Source organism: Molothrus ater, chromosome 15 (genome assembly GCF_012460135.2).
Source record: "Molothrus ater isolate BHLD 08-10-18 breed brown headed cowbird chromosome 15, BPBGC_Mater_1.1, whole genome shotgun sequence".
NCBI lineage: Eukaryota > Metazoa > Chordata > Aves > Passeriformes > Icteridae > Molothrus > Molothrus ater.
The window spans coordinates 17,655,305-17,669,160 of record NC_050492.2 but is presented as its reverse complement, the minus strand read 5'-3'; the positions used below and the strand labels follow the sequence as shown (position 1 = coordinate 17,669,160).

At 58.7% G+C, this 13,856-nt stretch overlaps 2 protein-coding genes across 2 annotated transcripts in view; both read right to left on the bottom strand.

The window, feature by feature from the left end:
- Positions 1-3,852, bottom strand: part of ARHGAP26 (Rho GTPase activating protein 26) — an 89,844-nt gene extending 85,992 nt beyond the window's left edge. The window contains exons 1-4 of the mRNA XM_036391497.1: positions 3,763-3,852; positions 2,827-2,888; positions 2,430-2,501; positions 928-1,029 (exon numbers count right to left, since the gene is read on the bottom strand). Of these exons, the coding sequence (XP_036247390.1) occupies positions 928-1,029; positions 2,430-2,501; positions 2,827-2,835 (183 nt within the window). The 5' untranslated portion in view covers positions 2,836-2,888; positions 3,763-3,852. The remainder of the gene's footprint in view (positions 1-927; positions 1,030-2,429; positions 2,502-2,826; positions 2,889-3,762) is intronic.
- Positions 3,238-13,856, bottom strand: part of LOC118692195 (rho GTPase-activating protein 26-like) — a 58,200-nt gene continuing 47,581 nt past the window's right edge. The window contains exons 13-14 of the mRNA XM_036391866.2: positions 3,763-3,858; positions 3,238-3,308 (exon numbers count right to left, since the gene is read on the bottom strand). Coding sequence (XP_036247759.2) covers positions 3,238-3,308; positions 3,763-3,858 — 167 coding nt within the window. The remainder of the gene's footprint in view (positions 3,309-3,762; positions 3,859-13,856) is intronic.

Sequence of the window (13,856 nt, the reverse complement as noted above, 5' to 3'; positions counted from 1 at the left end):
GGCAGCCCCCAGGGCCAGGCTCTGTCCAGGGCACAGGCTCACAGCTCTGACAGCCACGAGTGGATCCTTCCCTCCCCAGCCAGAATTCCTTCCACTCCCTGCCCCATGTCAGTACCTCAAACACAAACTAAAGCAGGGCTCATTTAAAAGCCACCATTCCCTGGGACACATGGGTGCTGCCCCATGGGAAGTTATTTACAAACCCCAAGGACAAGGCTGGCTTGCAGGCACATCTGCCCAGATGCTGAGCCCTCCTCAGCCCTGATTTGCTGGAAGATGATCACCTGTGCCCCAGGTATTTCTGCTCTGCTGGGCACAGCCCCACCACCTGGGTACAGGAGCCCAGCAGTGCCCCAGTAAGGGACAGGCAGCACACCAGCACCATGCCAAGGGCAAGGACACACATCCTGCAGGACCAACCCAGCTCTGGGCCAGCACAAGGAATTCCAGACTTGAAAGAAGGGATTGAAAACTCAGCATACTCATCCAGTAGGAGCACTTGTCACCACAGCTAACCACATCCTGAATCACTGATGGCTCCCAAAGAGTTTAAGGCACTAAGCCTGATCCCTCCTCCCCTGGAGCACAGAGCAGAGCAGCCACTTGCAGAGAAGGAGACCAGACATCCATGATTTGTGCTGGCACATGGGAAGCCTGCAGCAGAACCAGTTCCTTTCTGTTACACTCTTTAATTATAAACCCTCTCTCCTTTTTGATTGCAATCCATTTTGGGATCTCTCTGATTTACTTACCAAGAAAGCTCCATATCCTTTCATTACAGGAAAAGGGGAAAACCCAGCACCCGCAGCCAGAATGAGGGAAAAAATGAGTTTACAGCCAGGAGAACCATTGTTATAAACAGTGTGAGGCATTCAAAAAGCTCTCCACAGTCACAGCCAGACATGGAAACTCAGAGGTTGCTCTCACCTCCTGAAGCTGGGATTCTTTCTTCTTGGAAGACAAGTTCAAGTGCTTTTCTAGGACACCACAGTATTTCTCAGTCTCCTTGTCGTATTTCTTTTTGGCATCCTACAAAACAGGACAAGGAGTGTGACACTAAACACAAGGGTCCCAGAGCAGCTGTGACAGCATCCCTTGGCACTGGGCAGGATGGCAGTGCCAGGTGGGAGCTACCATGAGACAGGACCTGGGGGCAGCAGCTGGAAGCAGGTGAGGCTGCTTTTATCTGCCAGCATCAGCAGCTACAGGAAAGGAGCTTGTGCTGCCAAAACCCAAGGCTTGAGGGAACCCCTCCTCTGTTCCTGGGGCCCAGTGCTTGGTAAAACATCCAGATCCAGGTCCAAAAGCAACAGAAAGTTGCTTTCTAAGCAGAACCTGGTCACAATTCCACATCCCACCCTGCCATCCCTTGCAAGAGCTTCTCCTCTGTGCCACGGGGGACAATGACACAGCACCTCAGCTGTTTGTGGCAGCAGCATTAAGGACACCAACTTCACTTTCCTTTGCAGCCCTGTCCCAGCCTGGCCAGCCCAATACCAGGCCCCAGTCCATGGCAGGAGCTGCAGGTAAGCAGGTGTGTTCTGCAGGACTCCTCTCTGGGTTTGTAAGCAGGTGTGTGCTGCAGGACTCCTCTCTGGGTTTGTGAGCAGGTGTGTGCTGCAGGACTCCTCTCTGTGTTTGTAAGCAGGGGTGTACTGCAGGACCCCTCTCTGTGTTTGTAAGCAGGTGTGTGCTGCAGGACTCCTCTCTGTGTTTGTAAGCAGGTGTGCTCTGCAGGACTCTCTCTGGGTTTGTAAGCAGGTGTGTTCTGCAGGACCCCTCTCTGGGTTTGTGAGCAGGTGTGTTCTGCAGGACTCCTCTCTGGGTTTGTGAGCAGGTGTGCTCTGCAGGACTCCTCTCTGGGTTTGTAAGCAGGTGTGTTCTGCAGGACTCCTCTCTGGGTTTGTTTCCAGCTGCACTGGGCACTGCTGCCATGCAAACGCAGCCCTGGGAGCTGGCATGAGCTGCTTGCAGGCAGCAGCAGGTTGTTATAACAACAGGGAAGCCACAGACAGTGGTTTTCATTTCAGAACAAAGGCAGGAAAGAAAGAGGGGGGGCCAGGCTGTCTCATGGCCGCCCTCAGCCACACCGGCGCTTCCCTGTCCTGCCAGAAGCCTCCGAGTTCCCCTGCAGCCCCCAGCCATGCCTTGGGGTGGGCAGTGCAGCCTGGGGGACTCAGGAAAATGTGAGCCCCTCCAAAAAATCCTAATTCTTCCTTGGAGTAAGGAAAAAAGTTCACTTTGGTTGGCATGCAGATTTTGCCCTTGGCAGTTCCTTGGCTGTGGGTGAACTCGGAACACTGAGGCACTCCCCAGGAGCCAGATCAGGCCGTGTCCATCCCAGGGCAGCACACTGCCTCCTGCCATGCCCGAGCCCACCCTGCAGAGTGCCAGCTCCTGGCCAGCTCGGGGGGCAGTGCCCGGGTTACCTTGGCAGCCCCGATCTGCTCCTTGCGGAACTTCTCCAGCGGCGTGATCAGCACCTCGCTGGCGTTCTCGATCTGGGGGCAAAGACAGGCACAGCTCAGCTGTGCTGCTCCACAGCCTCTTCCATGGGAACCCTCCCACAGCCCCAGACACCCCCAGGCTTCACCCCTCTGTCTCTGCACACCTGTGGCCCCCCAGCACCAGCACCAGCCGCTCTCCAACAGCAAGATTCCATTCCTGATGCTTTCCAAGTGTTCCCCCACCAAGCCCATCCTCCCCTTCCTCTGCCCTCCCCTGCAGCTCCACCCCAGGCGAGGGAAGGAGCACTGGGGCAGCAGTCACTGTCACCACGGAGTCCCAGGTGCCACCACCCCTGCTCCCAGGACACAGGGGCCGTACCATGCGCATCCGCTCGTCCTCCAGGTTCCGCAGCACCGTGGCAAACTCCTGCAGGGACTTGGCTGGAAGGGACACAGTCAGCATTTCACACTCAGTTCTTAAAGAAAGAAACTGCACAGAGGGGTTTTGTCTGTCGGTGTTTTGGGTGGGGAGGTCGGGGTTTTTATTATCTTTACTGACTAAAGCTGGCAGCAGAGCATCCCCAGGACCAGGCTTCCTCCTCCAGACAACATCCTCAGTTCAAACCTGCCCTGCCCAGCAGACAGTCACCAACCAGCCCCACAGCACAGCACTGGCCTCCAGCCATGCCCAGCACACGAGGGGCAGCTCCCCAGCATGGGCACGGCACCAAGGAGACCTGGGTGAGGAGCTATTTCTGCTGAGAGACTGGGCACAAATAAACAAGCAAAGTTAAATCAGGGCTAAAGCTTCTTTGCTCTCCTGGCTCCAGACGATGTGCACAATAAGCTCTAAAAGTTCAGCTGGGGCAGGAGGAGAGAGGGAAGAGGCTGAAGCCACTGCCCAGTGCCAGGAGAAGCTCTGTGGCAGAGCCAGGCTTAGCTCAGAGAGCCTTGCCAGGCTCAGCACTGCTGATTCCCCCAAGCACTGTGTGCCTCTGCTGCTCCTCTGCTTCAGAGCACAGCCCCTTGCAGTGTATCCAGCCACAACCACCTCCAGATGCTCCTCTCCAGTGCAAAACATCCAGCTAACTGAGGTGGTTTCAGACACAGGCAATCTTCTCCCTTTCCTATCTGGCAGGGACAGATTTAGGCCAAGAAGCAACAGGTGATTGATTCCCTGGGGGAGGCCGTGCTGCTGTTGAAGCAGGAGCAATAAGGCATTTCCAGAGAGCACCCAGACAATTCCCTCGGGGTCCTGGTGTGATTCCCTCGGTGCCCTGCTCGGGGGTGTGGCCCCAGGAGCAGCAGGACTCACCTATGCAGATCTCATCATCAGTCTCAGCATCACCAATGCAGCGGAATTTGAACTCGTTGAGGGAATCCGCGAACTTGCGCTTGGCAGCCGACAGGTCTGTGGGAGCAGGGAACACAGGGACATCACCAATGGGGAAGGGGCCCAACAGCAGGATACAGGCATGATCCCACCCAGGAAACGCCCACAGACAGACCCCTGCCACCAGGGAAGCCCCAGAGCGCCGCCCTCCTGCACCCCCCCCAGGGACGGCTCAGCGGGGTCCCTGTCAGCACCCCCAGAACACCCTACAGGAGATGGCCCTTCAAAACAGCCAAAGAGCCACCCCAGAGCTCTGACCTAGAGCCACGGGGCAGCAGTGACACGCAGTGGCAGTGCCCCCCAGGGTATGGCCCCTCTGCATGCTCCTGGCATGAGGGAAGGCAGCAGCACAGAGCTTTGCTGCTTCCCGAGCTGCAGATTCTCTCTGAGATCTGCATCCTATTAAGTTCTTACTCACAGTGACCTGAGTGCATCCAGGATTGGCTTTTCAGGCCAGCCCTGTTAACCTGGCACACACAGACAGTCCTGGGGCCACCAAAGACACCGTGTGGCTGCAGCCCTGCTGGTGTGAGGAACTCACAGCGCTCACTCCCCCGTGCATTTCTTCACTCAAAGCCCAAAATTCCAGGGTTTTTCCCTTTCCCAGCACCGGTGGAAAATGTGTGTGCACGCAAAGGCCATTTCCTCCTCTCAGACACCACAGCCAAGAGATAACCACAGCAGAGTCCAAGTGTTTTGCTTTCCCCATGGGATAAGGGAGCTGGCAACTTTCTCCAAGCATCAAAGCTGTTTTCCCAGTACTGCTGCTGACAGCCCTGGGGTTAATCCTGCCCAGTTCAGTCCCGGCTGCCTCCACACAAGTGCTTCCTAAGGCAGCAGGAAATCACCCAGCCAAGGCAGGCAGGGAGAGGGAAATCCCTGGGAGCCTTCCCAGTGGAAAAGTACAGAGGGGGCTTCTTGGAGGAGAAGGCTCACACATGACAGGATTTGCACTTTGCTGGAGGATGGAGCAAGCACGGCTTTTACACCCTTCCTGTGCTGGAGCTGCCAGGAGCCTCCACTGGCACCCACAGAAACAGGACACATGCTTTTTGGGGAAACTTCCCCAGTGTTCCTGGGCAGGATTGAGAAGAGGGACTCGGGAGGGTGGGAGGGTTTGTTCCAGCTCAGCACAGGGCTGAGCAAAGGGCACTGGACAGCCCCGTGCAGCTCTCTCTGCTCCTTTCCACGTGCCTGTGCTGGTGCCAGCAGCAGAGCAGCCTCCTCCCCTCAGCAGAGCTCATTGGAGCAGCCCCAGGACCTGGGGACTCTCACCCAGACCCTCCTGCCTGCCCTGGAATAACCAGGGAGATGATGGTAATGCTCAAAGGAGCCATTTCCTCTCCCCCAGCCCCTGAGCCCTTGGCACATTCCATGTGCCACGTCCCCACCTGAGCCAGGCCTGATGTGACACCCCCCTCATGCCACCGCTGGCTGGGCAGGACCCCAGAGCTGGAGAGGCTGCAGCAGCACAGGGATGGACACCCGGGGGAACTGAGCTCCCCAGCCTGGGGCACGGTCACTTCTCCAGGGCCACCTCTCCAGGGTCACCTTCTCCAGGGTCACCTCTCCAGGGTCACCTCTCCAGGGCCACCTTCTCTAGGGCCACCCTCTCTCCAGGGCCACCCTCTCTCCAGGGTCACCCTCTCCAGGGTCACCCCTCCAAGGCCACCCTCTCCAGGGTCACCCTCTCCAGGGCCACCTTCTCCAGGGCCACCCTCTCCAGGGTCACCTCCCCAGGGTCACCCTCTCTCCAGGGCCACCTCTCCAGGGTCACCCTCTCCAGAGTCACCTCCTCCAGGGCCACCTCTCCAGGGCCACCTCTCCAGGGTCACCTCTCCAGGGCCACCTCTCCAGGGCCACCCTCTCTCCAGGGCCACCTCTCCAGGGTCACCCTCTCCTCCACCTGAGAGTGAGGAGCAGCTCAGGGCTCTGGGACCAGGCACGAGCCAGAGCAAAGCCAGGAAGCCTCTGGAGCCAGCAGCACTGACAGCAATGGCCCACCTTTGCTGCTTATAAATAGGCAAGGGAGAGGCAGGGGGAGAGGGAGATAACTCCTGCAGGGACAGTGATAAAGGATAAAATTAGCAGCAGGATCAGCCAGAAAAGGAGAGACGAGCACCCATGCCCACCCTGGGGGCCCCACTGTCCTCCCCAGGCCACTGTCAGGCCACCCATGCCCAGCATCCCCTCTTCCAGGAGCCCTCACAGCTGCATTTTGGGACCACAGCCCTGCAGGGGAAGCAGGAAGGTCTCTTGACAAGCCTCAGCTCCTGCGGGTTGTTCTTCCCCAGGGCTGTGAACAAGCAACCCCAAAATCCTGCAAAGGCTCAACAGAATCTGCTGCTTCCTCTCAGGCACGAGCAAAAGCACCCAGACCCTGCACATGAGTCACACCAGGGCTGCACCAGGGGCTGGCAAGTGTTCTTTCCACGTTCTCTGCTGGCTTGATCAGCCAACCACAGCATCAGGGAAAGCCACCCCAAAAAGCCTGGAAAATCCTTTAGCCTGAGCAACACAACCAGCTCAGGTTGCAGGTCTCATCATCATCATCATCATCATCACCTCCCGTGGCTCCCCTTTCCCACCTGGGCTGGTGAGGGTGGGACAATTCCTTCAGGAAAGTCCCCCCCTTGACAGAAACCTGGCACACACAGGTCCACCTGCACAGCCCCAGCAACCAGGGATCTGAAAAAATGCCCTTTTAAAAGTGATGCATCCTCCCCTTCCACTGCATCCTCGACACCCAGCTCAGGAACAGCTCCCAGCAGGTCAGAGGGCAGCAGCCTTTCCTGGAAGCAGCCTCAGATAACCCCTCTGGCTGCCCCTGCTCCCTCACACCCAGCCCAGGCTCACCCCACTGTCCTCCTCCCTCTGCAGCTGAGCAATTGCTGGCTGAATTCCATCCCAGCCACACACTCCAGCTCCAGGGCTCCCCAAAACCTGCCTGAAGGGGCTTCTCCAGCCCCAGGAGTCCTGCAAGGATCAGCAGCAAGGGAGCACCTCGTGCTCCCGTGTCCCCCCTCCTCCCCCTCAGCTCAGACTTTCTGGGAAGCGGCTGCTGTTACTACAAGGAGACTGAAGTGGCTGCTTCTTACATAAAAAGCCTCTTCCAAAGGAATTTGGCTGGAGACGGCCATTTGTAGAAGGATTGTGTCCTGGTTTCCCACCCCCCCTCCATGAGTGCAGCACCCCAGGCACTGCGGGGTGACCCCACTGAGCCAGGCCTGCAGCCAGCACCCCAGAAACAACAGCAAGGACACTGAGGGGAACCACAGCCCCTCAGGCTGAGATGGCAGGAAGACAAACGTCCCCCCCTGCCTGGTCCCTGTGCCTGGTGCCGTGTTGGGGAGCTCAGGTCAGCCAGGGCACAGTGAAGCTGCTGGCTCAGAGAGGGGGGAGCTGACTCTGCAGCCTCTGCTGCACCAGCTGGAAACAGCAAAAAGCTCTGGCTCAGCTGGGCCAGGACAGGGGCAGCAGCAGCAGCAGCAGCAGGGGTGGCTCAGGTTAAAGACGAGCCTGCTGCTGAGTGTGGCCATGAAGGGTTAATGCTGCCCCAGAGGGGGAGCAGAGGATGCTCTGCCAGAGGCTGTGCTCACACGGAGCAGGATTTCTACACTTCCTGCAAAGAAAACTGCTTAATAGCCTATATTTACTGTTCAAGTGGACAACAGGAACTGAGACTCCTGCCCCTTCCTTCCCCCACAGCAAAGAGCAGCAGAACAGCAGCTCGGGCTGGCTGTCTGTCCCCTGCCAGCCCCCGGAGAGGGACAGGAGGACAATGCCAGCCCCCAGCAGGGCAGACCTGGGGGCTCAGCCTTCATTTGGCTGCAGGGAGCAGGACACAGCACCTCCCCAGCTGCCAGCCAGGATGGGTAATCCAGGGAACAGCCACTCTAATCAGCAGCCAGATTACAGCCTGCCTTTCTGAGGCTGCTCACAAAGCAGCAATATGGTGTCTGCCCAGCTCAGCACCCCTTCTGGGCTCACACAGCACTCCTGCAGCTCAGGGATGCCCAGGGAGGGGCTCTGGGCATGGCCAGCTGGGCCTGGCCACGGATGCTTGGAGCGCTCTGCAAGGGACACCCACCCAGCCTGGCCCCACAGCTCGTGCAGGAATCCAGCAACGAGAACCTCATGCAAGAAGCACTTCATGCAACAAGAACCTCGTGCCTGGGAGCAGCGTTTGCAGCTGCCAGTTTGCAGTTTCACCCAGCCAGCCCCAGCCCCAGCCTCAGCAGCACTGGGATCAGCACCAGCGTTGGGGCAGCATCAGGAAATGCTTCATTTGCTGCAGAAGGTTTAAATTCCCTCTCTGAGTTTCCCAGCAAGGTCAGCAAAGCCCTGCTCCCATGAGACACCGGCCTGGCCCAGCCCCAGAGTCACCTCCATGCAGAATTAGCACTGATCTGTTCATTAAACAACTTCTCCATCAGGTGGTTGGAGTTAATCAGTGATTGAGGATGGGATGGCGGCTGCTGGCAGGCTCCCCCTCTGAATCATCATGAGCAAACATAAAACCAGATGGGCAGAGCCCACCCCACCTCCAGCACAGCTTCTGCCATCGTGCTCTGCACAACAGCCCGTGGAGAGGCTGCCACGGCTTGGCACAGATGGAGGTGAGAGGGTGCCAAGGACAGCAAGGTGACCCCAAGGACCAGGGCCATGGGCACAGTCCCTGCAGCCACCCCAGGCAGGACCCCCAAGGCAGGGAGAGCAGCACTGAGTGGCCCCAGAGCCCCCCAGAGCCCACTTGGGTCCCTTTTCCACACACAGAGCCTGCAGCTGAGCCTGAGCAGCACAGCCAGGGAGGCCAAACCCCAGCACTTCATTGTCACCGAGTTCACCAGCACACCCTCCCTACAGAGCACGCAGACAGCCCAACACTGCTCAGAGATGTGCTCAAACACAAAATAACAAACAACTCTGTCCAGGATGCCCCAGGAGGGCAGGTCCAGGAGGTGCCCCAGCCGTGGCCCTGCAGCCAGGGCAGTGCTGGGCACTGCTGCCAGCCCAGGGGAGCACTGGGCACTGCTGGGCACTGCTGCCAGCCCAGGCACTGCTGGGCACTGCTGCCAGCCCAGGGGAGCACTGGGCACTGCTGGGCACTGCTGGGCACTGCTGCCAGCCCAGGGGAGCACTGGGCACTGCTGGGCACTGCTGCCAGCCCAGGCACTGCTGGGCACTGCTGCCAGCCCAGGGGAGCACTGGGCACTGCTGGGCACTGCTGGGCACTGCTGCCAGCCCAGGGGAGCACTGGGCACTGCTGGGCACTGCTGCCAGCCCAGGCACTGCTGGGCACTGCTGCCAGCCCAGGGCAGCGCTGGGCACTGCTGCCAGCCCAGGGCAATGCTGGGCACTGCTGTCAGCCCAGGGCAGTGCTGGGCACTGCTGCCAGCCCAGGGCAATGCTGGGCACTGCTGTCAGCCCAGGGCAGTGCTGGGCACTGCTGGGCACTGCTGCCAGCCCGGGGCAGTGCTGGGCACTGCTGCCAGCCCAGGGCACTGCTGCCAGCCCAGGGCAGCGCTGGGCACTGCTGCCAACCAACCCAGGGCACTGCTGGGCACTGCTGCCAGCCCAGGGCACTGCTGGGCACTGCTGGGCACTGCTGCCAGCCCAGGGCAGTGCTGGGCACTGCTGCCAGCCCACGGGAGCACTGGGCACTGCTGGGCACTGCTGCCAGCCCAGGGCACTGCTGGGCACTGCTGGGCACTGCTGCCAGCCCAGCATCCCTGTCTGCCTGGACCCCACGCTCAGCTGGCCCCGTATGGCAGCGCTGGGCACGGGGACACAGAGCCCTGTGTGTGCTGAATGGCACCATTGACAGGCTCCAGCAGCACATCAGACCTCAGCAACACGCTCAAGGCAAGGAGTGTTTCACAGGGTTTTAACAGATAAAGGTTCTGCACGTCGTGAAAAACAAAACTGTCCCTTGGAAGGGCTGCCTGGCTGCACAGCTAAAATTATCCCTGCTGCCCACCAGCCCAGCACCCCGGCCACGTCACCGTGCCACCCCCAAATCAATAATGCTCAGACTTGTCTTGGGAGCTTTGCCAGGCCAGGACGTTTCTGCAAAGCTTCCCAAGACTCCTGATGGAAGGCACTGGAGATCCAAGGGAAACGAAGCCAGAAGGACCAGCCCAGTGTGTCCAGTGTGACACCCTGCAGCGGGGCCAGGGCTGCAGCAGCACCAAGGCAAGAAACCACTCCTTCAACTCCCACTGCTGCAGCCACCGTCCTGTTTTCCCTGGTTTGAGGGAGTTGATGCTCAGCTGGAACCCTTGCCCCTCTGCCCCACTTCTCAACTATCAATCAGCCCTGGACCCCCTCAGGCCCTGGAGCCCTGAGCCCAGTGCTGAGCCTGCCCTGCCACAGAGGCAAAGGTCTCACAGCCTCTCTCCATCCCTCCTGTTCAGCTTTTCTTAGCACTCACCCACCAAGTCATTGCAACAAAGCCACTCTCGTGAGTCAGATCCTTGTCTCACAGTGCCTGAGACGCTGCAGAAACCCAGCTCATGCAAACAGCTCTGCCTTTCCCCTCTCAGAGTGTCACCAGGGTTGTGGCACTGGCACTGACAGGAGCTGGTCCAGGCAGCAGGGATGGGTTAATGATGCAGTTAACGAAGTGCCCCTCACCAGGGTCCCACCTGGAGGAACTTCAGCACTGGGCATGTGAACCATCAAGCAATGACCTCTCCATCCCACCAGGAAAGGAGGACTTGGGAGACTCCCACCTGTCCTGCATGGAAACCCTGGAGGATGTTCTCCCCTTGCCCAAACAGGACTTTTCTGCAGGAACCCCTCCAAAGTGAAGTGCTCTGTCTTGTGGCCAGCCCAGTGTGGCCCTGCCCCTGCTCTGCATTAATCAGGTTATTTTAACGAGCTGCAGCAGCTCCTGACTCGGAGAGCACTGTGGGGAGAGAGGACAGAGGTGCCAGGAGGGACGAAGGGCAGCGATGGCAGCTGGAGTGACCAGGAGCTCTGCTGTGTGCACCACAGGTGCCAGGCAGCAGAGCCTGCCCTGCCTGCAGCCAGGACACGCAGGAAACAAAACCCAGGAATGATGTAAAGGAGCCCTGGAAGGGCTTCCCATTCCTGGAGAGCCTGAGGAGACAGATGTCTGCAGCTGCAAGAGGCACAGCCCAACAAATCCTCACTCCCAGCAAGGAGCACAGGGCTCAGAGGAACACGGGCATGCCAGAGCCCTCCTGGCAGCCCTGGCAACCACTCCATAGCCCAGGATGGCCCTGGAAGGCAAGGGGCCCAAAGCCAGGAACCTCCACCCTGGCAGGCAGCCTCCAGGCTGACCATCACCGTGCAGAGATGCAGCACACGGGGCCAGCAGAGCCCCCAGCACTGAGCAGAGCCCTGCCAACCCTGGTGCTCTGCACAAACATGGCACACCCCAGTCCTCCCACAGCCCCAGAGCATCACTGCCTGCAGCTCCTGGAGGGGCACAGCCCCCAGCACAGGGCAGCATCCCCCGATGCCATCCCCGGGCTCTGAGCTGGACACAGAGCGTTTCGTGCACTTAGCAGCAAAACAAAATAAAATGGGATTTCTCCACTTCCCCACCCAGCTCCCATGTCTGGCACTTTTCCCTGTGCTTATTTTTGTTCACATCCTGGTGTTGTTTTATGGCAGAACCCCCCGGCCTGTCCCAGCCTGCAGCACAGAGTCTGCCAGGCAGGGAGCCAGGCATCAGAGCAACAGGAGCTCAGGTGGGAGCAGGCACGGTCTCTGAATAAAATCGAGTGTAAATATTCACCACTCCAACACAGAGGAGGGATGCATCCAAACAGCAAACACAGGCAACAGCCTCAGTGCCTGGAAAACATCAGGGACATGGTAATGAAATGGAAAATTCCCACCCTGGCTGGCATTTCCACGGGCAGCCGGCTGCACCAGCACACAATGTGAGGAAGCAGCAGTGAAAATCCCTGTGTCCCAGTCAGGCCAGGGATTTGGGCACAGTGCTGGCTCAGAGAGAGATGTCAGACCTGCTGAGCACAGCTGTCCCACTGCACCGAGTGCCTGACCTTCAAACCCCAACTCCTGCCTGCTGTTCCCAAAAGCAGGGCTTTGAACATCACATTTCCCCTCCACCTGCACACTGCCCCACCGCCCCAGGCAGGCCATGTAAATGCCTCCAGCCTTACACCTGTGAGTAAAGGTTTTGCTGTTTTACTCACAGCTCCCCATGGCCCCCAGTTCCCTCGCTGCATGACACTGCTCCAGTAACTGTAGCTTCTCCTCCAAGTGCCAGGAGAGGTTCAGGTCGGGATCAGGAGAAATTTCCTCTGGAAAGAATGGTCAGTCATGGGAAGGGCTGCCCAGGGAGGTGCTGGAGCCCCCATGCCTGGAGGTGCCCAAGGAAGGACTGGATGTGGCACCCTGTGCTCCGGGCTGGTTGACAAGACAGTGATGGGTCACAGGCTGGACTTGATAATCTTGGGGGTCATTTCCATCCTCAGTCATGGTGTATTTCTGTGATTCCTCTCCAAAGCCTGGCACGACCCACAGGAAGGCTGCAGATGACTTTACCCTTGTCACCACAATATTTCATCGACTGGAGCCTGGAATCACATTTCATTAGGACAGAACGCCCTGCCCGAGACAGCTAATCGATTTAGAGGACACTAATCCAGAAGAAATTTGCTCCTGACCCAGGCAATGCCCATTAGTGGAGCAGAAGGGGGTCTGGCAGGGGGGCTGTGGCAGAGCCCCTGCCAGACCAGAGCAGATTGCCTCAGGCACTGGCCCTGCTTCTGGATTAGTTAGTTATTAAATCTAATTAGCTAATAGGTGGGCCACAGGGAGCTCCCTTGATTTCCCAAGGGGCAGGCACCAAAGCATTGGGGTCCCCAGGGGAAGATGGGCCCAGAGACCCCAGGTGGGGAGGGGACCAACGCCCTGTCCCTGTGGGCAGGAGGGACAGGAGACCCTCCTGGCACATCCCAGCCAGGCCATGGCACGGGGCAGTGCCTCCCCTGACCCCACCCCCTGTCCCCATCCCAGAGCTCTTGCCACAGCCAGGGCAGGGGCAGGGGCAGCTCCCAGCCCCTCAGAACTGCTCTGCACAACCTCCTTCCTCCTCCTCCTCCTCCTCCTCCTCCCAAGGAGGCTGCGGAAATCCTTTTGTCGCCGGTGCTCCTCCACCTCAGCTGTAAGAACAGGAAAAATCCCACTGTGCTTGCAGGAACATCAGTGGCAAGTGAGTCAATTTTTCCTGCTTGGGCAGGAAAAGAGAGATATAAATTAAAATCTCCAGTGGAGCTTAGGGAGGCACGCAGGGTGAGGACAGGGATGCACAGCCCAGGGTGTAGCACAGACCCATGGAACAGTTTAGGTGGGAAAAGCCCTCCAAGATTCTCACATCCTGCTGTTCCCCCTGCACTGCCAAAGCCAACAATCACCATTGTCGTCATCTCTAAAACCCCTCCAGGATGGTGACTCCACCACTGCCCTGGGCAGCCTGTACCAGTATCTGACCGCCCTTTCCAGGAAGAAATCGCTGCCTTTAACCTGGGCTTTCCCCTGGAATTCATGGGAGAAACACACCAATATTTTGCTCTGCAATGGTTGGGTTTTTTGTAAAACATTGCTTAGCAACCAGCACTCAGCGAGGGCATCGCTCTGGGCAGACGCTGCTTCAGCGAGAAACAGAATGAAAATCCAGCACAGGCACAGCCTAGCAGGCAGTGCTGGGAAAAGGCACACGCCAGCTCTTTTTACAGGTCACTCGGCCCAGAGAACCATTCACACCTCCCTCACTGTGGATCGTGGAATGCCAGGCTGGCCTGGCTTGGGAGGGAGCTCAAAGCTCATCTCATTCCACCCCTGCCATGGGCAGGGACACCCTCCACTGTCCCAGGCTGCTCCCAGCCCTGCCTGAGGGTGCAGGGAGGGCTGAGGAGGCAGGGCAGGAAGGCTGAGGAGGCAGGGAGGAGGCTGAGGAGGCAGGGCAGGAAGGCTGAGGAGCAGGGCAGGAAGGCTGAGGAGGCAGGGCAGGAAGG